General features: G+C 37.0%; 1 protein-coding gene across 1 annotated transcript; it reads left to right on the forward strand.

Annotated features, from left to right (window-relative positions):
* The first annotated feature begins 2998 nt into the window (after positions 1-2998).
* On the forward strand, positions 2999-13540 carry LOC116723675 (indian hedgehog B protein-like). The gene is made up of 4 exons (XM_032568751.1): positions 2999-3866; positions 5856-6013; positions 6240-6343; positions 11464-13540. Exons 1-4 carry the CDS (start codon positions 3561-3563, stop codon positions 12198-12200), a joined length of 1305 nt encoding a protein of 434 aa, XP_032424642.1. The 5' UTR covers positions 2999-3560; the 3' UTR covers positions 12201-13540.
* The last annotated feature ends 796 nt before the right edge of the window (positions 13541-14336 follow it).

The raw sequence follows: 14336 nt of genomic DNA on the forward strand, positions 1-14336 counted from the left end.
AGATTTCTTGTCAAAACATGTCTCAATATTCTTTTTGAAGGTATCTTACACCTGACAAAAACATATTGTTTATGAAAAGTGCAAAGTGTTATAGGTAACAACCAAGATAACCTTTGTTAATTGCTGAGCTTCGGAGATGATAGTGGTGGATTAGGCAACCTTTGGACTGAAGTCTATTACACACTGTGTCTTGTCTAGAAGCTGGGTTACATTTCCTTTGGCTGTTTTTTTTCTCTTTTTTTGAGTAGTAAACCTTCCCCTCACATACTCACATTTAGACAAACCAATTTAAATATAACTGAAAGAAGTCAACTAAAAAGTGACTGTGCCATCTACAGTTCACACTTGAGACTCTGGTGATGCTTCTTTATCATATCATACATTTTTGTGTGTGTCCTGTCTGGCAGTGAAACTCTCACAATTGTAGCTCCCTGAATGCCAGAGTGAAACCCAACAAATTTACTTTCACAAGTGGCGCATTATGGCTTTCACTGTAATGCTCCGACCTATGTCTCGTCAAAAATTTCTTATTAGAAATTTGTTGAATTTGTTTCAAATGGAATCATTAGAAGATTGGATGGAAAAGAAAACAAAACTCTAATAAATGTTCTATATTTTTTTCTTTAAATGCAAAGAGACATTCTGTACCCACAGAAAAGTTAAACTTTATCACAGCCTTGTTACTTTATGGAGGTGGAAACTGTACCATCTTAATGGCAAATTTTGATTCTGTCAAACGTGTTTGTTTGTTCCCTCCCAGGAAAGTTTCAATTTACACAAGTGTCCAAAGAGGTTCTATTTTAGCTGGAGGGTAAACACAGCTATAGCTGGCTGTTTACTGTTTGGGAATCCTTCTCTTTGCCCTTCTCTGTTCCGCCTAGATACACGAAAAAAGCAGCGGTGCAGTAAGAAATTCTTTATGGTGTTTACACCCACAAATAATAAAACACAAATTGTGGAAAACCCTCAGCTCTGCACAGTTCAATTCATTCAAAGGAGTCAGCCCTGAGAAACAGTGGTGAGACCACTGATTTTCTCCTGGTAAATATTTGAAGAGCTAATTTGGAGGGACTGAGTTTGCTGATGTGCATGTGTGTGCTGGTTTTCATGTGTGTCATGCACATGCAGCCAGAAAACTAGAAACTAAAAGGTATTGCATCAAATACATATAGTATCTTTAAAAATATCGTTTTCACATTTGACATGCTACAACCACAAACTTAATTGTATTTTATTGGGATTGTATGTGTTAGCAAAATAAAATAATCTGTGTTTGTAGAGAAATAGAAAAATGATTCATAGTTTTGGCTCACTGCTGAGCCAGTACTTTATGTAACTATTTTTAGTGGTAATTGTAGCTGGAAGTCTTTGGGGAGTTTCACATATTTACTGATTGATTTCTCAATTCGATTTAGGTCTGTACTTTGACTTGACCATTCTAGGTTCATACATATGCTGCACTATTCCACTGTAGCTTTGATTATAGGTTTAGTGTAATTGCGAAACTGAAATATTAGCGGCTTTTGCAGCCTCTGACAGATAGGATTTCCCTGACTTTAGCTCAATCCATCTTTGCTTCAACTCTGAACAGCTTCCACATCCTTCTTGAAGAAAATCATACCCACAGTATAATGCTGACACTACCATGTTTCAGCATGTTTAACTTTTTTCTCTCTCCATAGAAGTTACATCTGGTCTGAAGTTATGTTTGGCTACAGTACCTACACAGAGGATCAGCTGAGATACTATCAACAACTAAACGTTCTTCTCCTGCTGTTAACTTTTTACTTTTCATTCAGATAGAAGGTACTCCTACATACTGTACGTTCTTCTGTTTCATTTTTGTGTATCGGCTCTGTCTTATTAAACCCCAAATCGATCAGTGCAGATGGCCACTTGTATTGAACCAGGTTGAACACTTTTTAAACTACTTTGACATAATTATCTGAGCTTAATGTACTGTTTGATACATAGGACCAATTGGAAAGTCTGTGTGGTTAATTTGAAATAACTTTTTTTTTTAAACTTGTAGAGTACCTTTGATATGAATTGATGCTATATAAATAAACTGAATTGAACTAAATGTGTGTGATATGCTTAGGAAAATGTGGAGTATTGTTTTTTCACCATACTGGGTTTTGTTTGCAGGCCAGGGCTCATCTGATCAAATGACAGCAAAATAAAGACCAGTGTTCCTTGGTCTTCATTATGCTGCTTTTTCACCATTGCTCTATACCAAACTTCTGAGGTACAAACAATTGCATCTTTTGCAGCCTCCTATGCTGATATTAGATGAGCTGTTAGTGTAATATCTATAAAGAAAGATGCCTTCTGTGGGGAAATTACCGATTCTGGATTTGGTTTAAAGGCATAAGTGTGTAAACAACATTTGAAAATCATGTATCATTTTCTGTTTACTTTTAACTATGCACTACCGTGTGCAGTCAAATAAATATATTAAAGTGTATTTGTAAAGTGACAAAATGTAGAGCAGTTAAAAAAATTATGAAATCTTTTGCAAGACAGTTTTCTTATGTGCAGGTTTGGTAGCATAATAGGGTTTATATTGATGCATGACTGGAAATGGTTATCTATTATACCCTCATAAGCTGATACTGCTGTAATTAAATCAATCAGACATTCAGTTACCCAATAAATCAGTGAGTCATTTAGGCAAAGTATTCTACTTCTCTACTGGTAAAAAGTCAAACAACCAATCCCCTTCTATCACATGGGGTTGGAATCCAGTTGAGAGAAACTACTGGCAGCCTCTGGGAAATTGATTAGATTAATTGATTTTGTTGTTTAATGTCAAAAATCGTTTATCAGCATGGAAAGTGGTCAAGGACAAAGACAGAGGAGGAACGGTGGGAAAACCCTTAGGCTCTCCTGCCTTCCAGCAGATGAGGACCGGACTCTCCAGTGCGCCCTGTGCCCAGGAGGGGCGGGTTTGGGTGGCAGAGCGCAGGGACAGAGAGCGCAGAATGAGAGAGGAGGAGAAGGAGGAGGGGAGGGCAGGACTGGCAGGGTGCGGTCTGAAGTGGCAACAGATCACTGTGGATCACCCAATTCCCTTCAATTCAACTGGAAAGCTGCAGCTTGTCGCATATGGAGAAGTCCAGAGCAGGGCATCGAGCAAAAAGGGCGCATAAGGGGCTGATGTTCTTCCAGATACCCTGGTGCACAAGAAAGAGGAGGGCAGAGAAACCACAACACTGCAACTTGGATGTCAGCAGCCGCACTCTCTCTCTTTAACTCTCACACCCACCAAATCGACTTTGAACCTGTTTGTTTAAATACACGGACTTCACAGCCTGCACACTTACTGCTGATTCCGTCAGGCGATTCAGAGCGGAGTTCCTCTAGTCTGTAGACGTACAAAAAACTTTTTGGTATTCCAATGGTGCCTCATGGAGACCAGGGGATGACCTTATTTCATCCAATATTTTCAGACGCTGTGCTTTATTTATCCCGGAAAAATGGAAACTAAACCGGAGTGGCACTGAAGACATCTCTCTCTCTCTCCCCCCGGGAGAGTCCTCCCTCCTTTCCCCGGGGCGATGCGGATCTCCTTCCTCCTTCTCGCAGCCTCTCTGTGCGCCTCTGTCCTCCTCCTCGCACCTGCTTCGGAGGGCTGCGGGCCGGGGAGGGGATACGGCAAGAGGCGGCTCCCCAAGAAGCTCATCCCGCTCGCCTACAAGCAGTTCAGCCCAAACGTGGCCGAAAAGACCCTGGGAGCGAGCGGGCGACCCGAGGGGAAAATTACGCGCAACTCCGAGCGCTTCAAGGAGCTCACGCCGAACTATAATACAGACATAATCTTTAAAGATGAGGAGGACACGGGCGCAGACAGGCTTATGACTCAGGTAAAGCTGGGTGGGGGATGTGGGATACGTAAAAGGGTCTTATCTCGGTTAAAGTGCCATTTTCGAGATCATTTTGTTTATCAGGGAGATCAAATTACACTGAGCTGAATGAACCAGATTAGCCACGCTGCTGCTTCCAGTTGTCTCCTGAATGTTTGTTGTCAGTTAAATGTTTAAACCAAAGTGATTGATTCCATTAACTCTTGGTTTCACCTCTGGATTCTGCTACCTGACATACTTAGCTGCCGAGGCTGCCTTTAAGTGTTGCCTTCCCTGACCCCAATCTGGCTATAATTTTCCATTTGACCGAACATAAGTGAATCTTTGGGAAGTAGTCCTAACTCTCGATTCATTTTATGCTTTTGCTTAAGAGACATGTATTTTTATCCCGGTTCCATCTTGCCAGCTTGAGCTGTGGTTATTTTACGCAATAACCTCTCATATTTGCAAATCATTAAAATGCATGTCCACTCCTTGACTTTCAGCCTGGTTTGTGTATTCGGATTGAATGGATCTCAAGCAAACACCACAATCACAGTTGTGTGTACTTTGACCATTCACCTGACACAGTTGGAACTTGGAGCAATTATTTAAAGTGCACATATTGTTATTCTCATAGACTCAACGTACGTTTTGGTTTCGGTGCGGTTTTGGTTTGGTTTTTTTCTTTTTTGTGCTCTTTATGCTTAAAAAAAAGGTATTTATGAAAATTATCTATTGAACTGATATGAGTTGTTTTAAATTAAATGATACTCCTGCAGCCTGTTGGTCAATTTTTGGCATTGCTGAATAGCCAAAAAGCCAAACTCATTGATCAAAATTTGGTCTCACAGAGTCAGCTTTTCGGATCATCTTTTTTATTCCTCTCATGAAGATCGACTTGGCTTTGTCTTTCTGTGTATAAACTTATCTATTTCCTGAACAAAACCATAATACTTCAACTAGATAGATGCACTGTAATTCTCACTCTTGTACTACTGACAAAGTGCTTTTTGTTTTATTGTGCTTCTCTTCTAAAGACAGTTATTGAGTTGTATTTACCACTAACTCCATTGTTTCTGTGATCGTTGTCTGTCTGTTGTCTGTTTTCTTAATTCCCATCCAGCTCTGGCATAAGCCCCCTTCTGGGCCAGGTCCTGAAAGAGATTTCTACAGAGTCACTTCTGTCCACTGTCTCCATGTGCTTATTCATAATGAGGGATTGTTGTGAACTCAGTGACTTGGTGTGATCGGATGGGTTGTTGTTTTAAAATAATTTAGCAATATCACTCCAACAGAACCAAGGTTATTCCTGTTAAATGGGAGTCAGTCTTTCCTACTGTCACCTCATGTTTGATAAGTGATTGATTTAAGTGAATTTTAAAATTTTCGCTTTGGGATCAATAACATGTTTTTTGATTCAATTGAATTTATGCAAAATGAGTGCTTCAATTCAATCAGCTGGGCTCCCTCAGATAATCTTTGGCTTTATAAATTTATACACTACTACACCATCACACTTGAGCATGAGTTCTGATATTTAAATAACATCTATTATTAAACACTCACAAATACAAATTTAGAACCAAAATCATAGGTGCAAATAACTTCTCGACTGTAACGTCTATGATAGCTAAATAAAGTTTTTTTTTTATTGGTTCTTCATTACTAAAGCTTTACACTATACTTTTTTTTCAAGCACTTTGGTCAATAGGTAATTGATTTGAAATGTATGTAAAAAGCTTTGATTGATTGTATTTCAGTCTTCTATCGTACGACTATGATCAAATACAAATGTATGTAATTGATTATAAAATTCTTATTGTGTAGAATATTTTGGATGGGTTTGTTCATATATTCTTATAAAATGAATTTCTTTAGCTAGTTTTGTTAAGTGCTTCAAGAGAGTATTTGTTGTGAATTGGTGCTGCATACATAAAGCGAACAGAAGCTGAATCATCCTTGATTGTTTTTCTCTAACTACTTTTGCTTTTTCCTTGTCTCGCCCAGCGTTGTAAAGACAAGCTGAACTCTTTGGCCATCTCTGTGATGAACATGTGGCCAGGTGTGAAGCTGAGAGTAACAGAGGGCTGGGATGAGGATGGTCATCACTCAATCGACTCACTGCACTATGAGGGGCGTGCTGTCGACATCACCACCTCAGACAAGTAAGAGAAACAAACTTGATACACATTTCTAGTCTAGCCAACTAACATTTAAGCTCTTTGAAATTATCAATAATTTGTTAAACCTATCAATAAGCTAACACGTGACACTTTCAAAAAGCAAACTATATGTATTTTGCTTCTAAAATGTGTGAAACTGAATATTTCTTGACTTTTGCACATGTCTTTTTTTTTTTGCAATTGTGATTCAGACCTTTTTCTCTGACAGGGACAAAAATAAGTATGCCATGTTGGCCCGCCTGGCAGTAGAGGCTGGATTTGACTGGGTCTACTATGAGTCTAAAGCCCACATTCACTGTAGCGTGAAGTCAGGTAAGAACTACCTTTAACGAATTTGAAAATTTTTGTGTTTGCGATCAGCTGTTGTTAGCAGTAATGAGGCTGATGCGAGACACCTTGTGGGGTGACTCCCTGCTTGTACAGCCTCCATTTGAGCACCTGTGTTATCATTTTGTGAAGGTGTTTGTGTGCAAAGCCTACTGGGAACCAATCAAAGCAGGGCGTGCACCTGTGATCTCTCCTTTATGCAGTCTCATCTTATTGTCAGGTCTTATGATAAATTGATCAGTTTATCAGAATTTGGCATGTATAATATTTGTCCTACATACCTATTTTTTCCAGAATGTAGTGCAGAAATGAAATTACTATGCCTTTTAAAAGGGACTTGGCAGCTGATTGGAATTGATGGTGACGTGGCTAGAGTTAAGTTGAGGGCAATCCTGAATGAAAACTTGAATGACTGGAGCGGAGGTTCTCCTCACACTGATCACCTAAAGCTGATGGAATGGTTTAGATCAGGGCGGTGTCCACCGAGAGCTACTATCCTGCAATTTTTAGACGCATGCTCAAGTCAAATGAATGGCTCGTTGCCAGTCCTCTACAGAGCCGAGTGACGTACTAATGAGGGAATTCAGCCATTTGATTTATGTGTGTTGGAGAGTGGATGCATGGATGATCTTGAGGACTGGACTTGGGGAAGCCCCTGGTTTAGATCAAACCATTACAATGACACTGTAAAGCACCAGCGCTAAATAGAATTTAAGTTCAGAAATGCTCTCAGACTGAGCTTAAGTTGCTTTTTTTTTTTTTTTTTAAATGGACAACTGAATTTAAATCTGTAGATGTGCGAAACTGACATTACTCAAAAGATCTGTGGCTCTAAATGCAGTGAAAGGTTTGAATCAGGGGGGCTGAATACAAGTTTGTGCAACACTTTTCAGATTTTTATTTGTAAATGTATTATGTAAAATCTGCATCGATTTTCTTCTCCTTCATAGTTAACCACTATTTTTTGTTGATCTATAACATACAGTCCATAAAAATGTTGTGGTTGTCACAAGACAAAAAGTTGAAAAGGTTTGAGGGGTATGAATACTTTTGAAAACTACTGTACGTCCGTCTTGTCTAAATTTGAATGCCTTGATTCCATTTCTGACAAACTGCTTTTGCAATGTGTTAATGTTAAAGCTAAGTTATGTCTTCCACCACAGATTCTTTTCCAGATTATATTTTCCTAAAAACAATACGTGACAACATTCCATGTAACTTTTGAAACATTTTAGAATCCCATATACCTACGTCTGGTACCACCAGTTATTTGATGCCAAACCACACTCTAGCAGTCTGCCTAGGTTAGTAGGCTGTGAGATGATTAACTCTCTCTTTGTTTTTGCCGTTGCTTTGCCTCCAGTGAGTTTCTTTCAGATCTCTTATCTGAATCTTATCACAGGCCTCCTTTTTGTGGAGCCTTCGGGCTTTCAGACCCACACACACCTACACACCTTGAACAAATATTTGGCTCACTTGGGACTGCCTTAAGACAAGCCTCCCTCACAGACACCCCCACACGCCCACACACACATACACAGGTAACTATATGCACGTTTATACTGACTGATTTCTTATTTCTGTCCGATTTAGTCGGATTTTTTTAAAACTCACAGGAGTTTACCAAGTGAAATAAGGATGTCACTTGGTTTAAATCTCTGCAGTCCAAACGATATCTAGAACCACGTCTGAGTCTGTGTACTTTCCTGCCTCCGTGACCTCGGTCCGTGCTCTGACTGCAGTGATACAATCAGCTGGTTATCCATTAGCTCTTGCCGACTACACTTTCTTGCCACCTCATCTCACTGCATCTTAAAGGGAACATTAATCCAGGCAGAGTTAAGCATGATATATTGTGCAGACAATTCTGGGTAAAGAAATGCATCTCAAAGGCCAAACAATAACTAAGTAATTTATTTACCATTTAATACAGCCGAATGATATATGCATATAATCTGTAATAAAAGACAAGACATTTTTCATTGTTTGACCTGATATTTGTTGTTGTTTGTTTGTTTCTGGCTATTTGAGTTAGGATTACCAAATTTGTTTCTAATTTCCAAATACAAGAGAGATGAAGAAGTTACTTTTAAATTATTATATTTTTAATTAATTTCTTAATCCTTGGGTATAATTTCCAGATCCCTGAACGTGCCACACTTTTCCATTCAAATATGCCAGTATGAACACTATGGACATTTCCAGCCATTGTTCCGTCCATTAAGAAGGCAGGTTCTGTGTCTCACATATGAACATATTTTAATCCAAAATGTGCGAAACAATCTCAGGAAAAAAAACAAACAAAAAGAACTTGTGTTGATGCTGGAAAGACAATATCACTATCCAAAGAGAAATCTGATCACATGGATTTAAATGTCAGTCAGTGAGAAGGGCGACAAATCTCAAAAACATGTCTCCCTTATTATTCTGGCATTTGGCTAATTAAAATAACAGAGGTAACTCTGGCTGACTTAAAACAGGAATGGTTTATTCTGATTTAGTATCAGACAATGGGGGAAAATAATCTATATTTTTATACAGTGTATAGATCTTCAACTTTGATTTAAAAGCTTGTACTCTGTGTTTTATCTATCAATCAATCAATCACTTTATTTTGGTAAATTGACCACATTAAACACAAGAAACAACAAAAGAAAAGAAAAAAAATAATAATAATAAAACAAAAAAACAACAATAAACAAAGCTGTAGCAAGGTGAAACGTTAAACTTTAATTTCCTTAATCCAGTCTCACTGGATAGCAAAATATTATTTGTTTTGTTGATCAGTCATAGATGATTAACAACATTAATTTTATCTCAAACATTCAATTTGGTTTCAGTTTATTTATGTATCACCATTTCATCTCAAGGAATTTTACAAAAAAAATTAATTCAGTCCATTCATACAGAGAAATTCAAAATCAAGTTTGATCATGTTTATCAAACAATCCAGTCTAGTTGAGTTAAACATTTAAATGGTAAAAAAAAATTAAAAGAACAACAAATTCTGCCTAACGAAACTTGGCTGATGGCATCAAATCACTGCCTTGCAGGACAAATCCCCTTAAATAAGCAAGTGGCAGTGAGTTGAACTGGGTCACTTACTTTTCTGCAGTCCGTCATACTTAACAAGATGGTTGAAAAGAATTTGTAACCTTCACTGTGAATTTTAAATTATTGCACTAAAATAGAGATTTATGTTAAGTTTTATTTTAAAAAATCTATTGAAAGAATAAACATGCAAAATCTATTTGAAAAATCAATAACATTTCATTTTAATTTATCAATGTATGCCTAAAAAGCCAACAACAAAAACCAAGCCTTATTAACTTTGTTAATAAGGCTGTAGGTAATAAACAAAAGCAACTAAATAAACAGGACAACTACTTTTGACTGAGAGTTAGTGTTAAGCAACAACTGCTTTCAACAGGAAATAAGCGGATTAACACCCTAAATAATCATAATAATGCAAATAATAAACAGTAAAGAAGACAAAAGTGTAAGAAGCAAAGAATAAAATGAATACAATCTCATATCAAAGACGACATGGAATGGAATACAAACTTAATTAATTCTACCCCGTTTCCAAATCAAATATAATTAACCAAAAAACAATGTATTTAATTCAATTCAGTTTATTTATATAACCAAACCACAACATGTCATCTCAAGGCATTTTACAAAATAAGTCATTACAATTCAATCATACATACATCCCAAATGATTCTATCAAACAGCACATTAAGTTTACTCCATTTTTCAAATTAGCTTAAAAGTACTTTCTTATCCAGAACCTTTTTGGCTTCATATAATACATACTGTATTTACTTCTCTATACTTTGCTATGCACTTTATATGTGATTTCCAAATAATTTGTCTATGATTAGCAATTGGGTATAGCAAATATATTTTAGTCGTCTCATTATTTTATAGCACAGTATAATAAAATATTATAGTGCCATCTGCAGATAAAACTGGTTTAAGAACATATACTTTGCAAAGATAATGAAAAACAAACAATTTTGGGCCCAACACTGACCCCTGGGGGACCCCCCAAGGAATGTTCAAAAATTTGAGACAAAATTCATTCTTCTTAACAAAATGTTTTCTGATCATCAGATACCTCCTTACCCATTATAATACTGTTCATCTGATTATGTACTACTCAAGTTTCATAAGTAAAATGTCAAAATTCACTGTGTCAAAAGCCATTTTTATGTAATTGAATATTTCAATTTTAAATGTTTTTTTAGGCCAGAGAAGATGTATTATTATCTATTAGTGCAGATGATCTATTTTGTCTAAATCCATATTGACAAAATAGATCATAAGATCCGTCAGAACATCCAGTATGTTATTAAAGTGTTTCTAGAATTTTTGAAAATTGTAATATTTGTAATATTTGTGAAGAGGTGTTTCTTCCCAGAAATATATTGGAATTACTTTTTGCTGTTTTCTTTTTCTTAGAGCAGCACCCATTAAACATGATAAATTGCAAAAGTAGGTCAGTGTTTTAGAAATTCCAGTGATTACTCTCTTTACAGTTATCTTGTGAATTTCATCACATTCTTTAAAAATTTAAAGAGACTTGAATTAGCTCCAGCTACAGTCTACAGATTTTCTTTTTTTGCATATCCAAGATAAGTAAGGGTGAGAGTAACACTCATAAAATATGTCAACTCATAAGCAACCAGTGGAAAATGTGTTTTTGAAATTTGTTCTGGTCATGCACTTGACTTCCAGTTATAATGGGAGAGCCGAAAGGCAGACAGAGAGCAAATAGTTTGAACCTGAGTCATACTGCTATACAAATGTTAACAACCCCTCAGAGATTGAACTGAGATAATGTTGTTCTTGAGTTCGTGTCAAAGTCTCACCTGCTTTATGGATCACTAAGTGACCTGGAATAAAGAGCAGGTGTAGTGAACGTAGAAAATCAAGCTAGGAAGTATCAGTACTTTATTTCAACCGCATTTTTTCCCCTTCTTTGTTTTCTTTTTTTATGTTTTGTACATCAAACTAAACCATTAAATGAAAAGCACAACTTCATAGAATTAAATAAAATAAATAGATGGATGTTTTTTCTTCTTTTTTTATTCCCTCAGAGCACTCAGTGGCAGCCAAAACAGGAGGATGTTTCCCTGGCGACGCTCAGGTCACCATTGAAGGTGGGCGCATCAAACAGATGCGTGACCTCCTCCCCGGCGACCGTGTCCTTGCGTCCTCCTCAACAGATGTCCACGCTCCACTCCTCTACAGCCCCGTTGTGTCTTTTCTGGATCGCCAGCCCAATGCCACGAGGATCTCCTATGTTATTGGGACGGATGGGGGACATAACATCACCCTCACAGCCGCTCACCTGATCTTTGTCACAGAATGTTCCAGCAGACTGACCAGGTCAGGGCAAGAAGAAACATCTCAGGACACAAAGCTTTTTGGTTCCATTTGGCAGAGGAGGGGACATGAACCAGGTATGAGGACAGTTTTTGCCAGTGAAGTCCAGCCTGGACAGTGTGTCTTTACATCTTCTGGCAGATCAAAGTCACATCCAAGACTCTCAGTTGTGACGTTTGTTGAGGAGCAGACAAGCACTGGGTTATATGCCCCGCTCACCCAGCATGGGTCTATAGTGGTGAACAGCGTGTTAGCATCTTGCTACGCTGCCGTGGACAGTCACTATTTGTCCCACTGGGTCTTGGCTCCTTTGAGACTTATTTACAGAATAACAGGACACTCTCAAGTTCAGAATGATGGGCTGCACTGGTACCCGTGGATTCTGCAAAGGCTGGGGAAAGTGCTGCTGGGCACTGAACACTTCCACCCTTGGGGCTTTGACCAGTGACATAAACTTAAGGAGGACAAATAAATATCAAACTGATGGCATATTTTACTCACTTGCATGCAGGGGCACAATAAGGAAAAGCACAACTGTTTTTAGAAGAAGACTGATCAAAAGTGTAAATATATTTTGTATGTACTCCAAGTGCCTGTATTTGCTGTACTTCAATAAATCTCTTATGTATGTCCTTGTGTAAGACATCGAGGAGGGAATAATTTCAATTGCATTAACATTAAGACTGACAACTGAAGCTTTTATTCAGCTAAAACAGGTATTGTCCTTAAATTGTTTAATTCCTTCTGAAAACCCTCTGTTTGTGCTGTCTGAGGTATAAACATGATCCCCACTTTGGGACACTGAAAGGAGAAGGTTGGCACAAAAACATTTGAAGAATATTAAAGGGGAGAGTGAGAAAAGAGAAAAGTTTATAAAGCTGTCAAGCTTTTGTATGTAAATAGGTATTTATACACTTACAACTATGTAGGAATAATGTAAAGGTTTACTTCCAGAATTGTCTCCTTCATCACTCTTTTTAAAATCTAAGCCTTGTTATTTCAGGATTTTTTTTTAAGTCCACTCAGTGTGATGTAGAGCAGTAATACACAAATTGCAAAACATCTATAGAAGGCTTAAATAAAGCCACTAAATGGCAGGGAATAAAAGTGTGTATGAAATCAAGACTTTTTCTCTACAGATAGTTGTATGGTGAACTAGCTCACCTTCTCAGTTGTTTTCAAGTCTTCCATCAGTTTTAAAACTACTTGATCTTTCTCTTATTCACATGTTTATCTACAATGTTTATGTTTTTTATCAGGTGTATTATTGAAGAGATAATTGTTTGATCATTGTCTTAGGGTGTCACTTTTCAGGTCAGTAATATGACTCAGGCTTTTTTCAACTACTGTATTATCTTCTATGCATCTCGTTAAATATCAGTAATTATCACAATTAGCACATAGAAAATAGTTTCTAATTTTACAATGCCAATATCAGATTATGTTTGTGCTTCATCTCTTTTGAAACACCCACATTGGAGCAGTAAATTTTTATCAGTGACAATATTAATTTTATGGAAGGCTGTATAGAAATGTAGAAATATCTAATATATATTTCAGATTGCCTGAACTGTTTCTGGTGTTGACTTTAAAATGCTTAATGAAAAGACACAATTATCTTGTAACTCCAAGGCATTTTTCTCAGAAATATTGTCAAATATGTATATTAAAGCTATTGGATAAACTATTTAAAGATCTATTTTTAGAAAAATGTTGTTTGTATTATTATTTTTGGCAACTTTGTTTATAAAATTTTGTATTTGACACATAAAAGTTTTAAAGAACTAATTGTGTCCTGTCTTGTTTATTTATTTTATCCTTTTTGGAGTGTAATAAATTCACAATTATGTCTGATTACTGGGAAAAGTTTGTTTTTTGCCTTTTAAATTGTACTGTCCAAGTGAGAAAAGCATACACATTATACTAGCTTAAACAACATCCAACGATTTACTATCTGTTGGTAAAAGGACCTGTCATTGTTACCAGCACAATGGAGACAATGCATGAATGACTGTGGTTAAAGGGTGGTCTGCTTGTTGGTTTCAGTACCAAGGACAGCAGCACCATGTGAAGTTCCACTTTGCTGCTGTGGATGATAGGGGCTTGTTTTGTTTTGTTTTTCTTCTAGGGTGAAGAGTTACTCTTTGAAAACAGCACACTCTGCTGGAACTCCACATATTTGCAGCAAATGCAGTTACTTGGAAAATAATCTAAACCACTTGGACTGATTCCATTTTGATGTGTTATCAAATTAAATAAAGGATAACTATTCTTCTTTTTTGTTGCAAATTGAAAATCTTAAAAGTGTTGCATGCATTTTTACCCCAATGCCCCTAAGTAAGGTTTTGTGCATTAATTTGTTTTCATAGTTCATCTTGGCTTTGCGATGGGCTTCATGAAGGCTGACAGGTCACAAATAAAGTTGCTGAGAAGTTTACAGAAGGGTATACTTTTGCAAGACACAGTAGACCAGAGAGCTAGTTTGCTTAAAAGATGACCAATCAATAAATGTAACTATGAGATACTGTAAATTATATGTTTGTTTTCCGCCTAAACATGATTACACTACGAAGGAAGATAAAAA

The sequence above is a fragment of the Xiphophorus hellerii genome, chromosome 7 (assembly GCF_003331165.1).
Source record: "Xiphophorus hellerii strain 12219 chromosome 7, Xiphophorus_hellerii-4.1, whole genome shotgun sequence".
Lineage (NCBI taxonomy): Eukaryota > Metazoa > Chordata > Actinopteri > Cyprinodontiformes > Poeciliidae > Xiphophorus > Xiphophorus hellerii.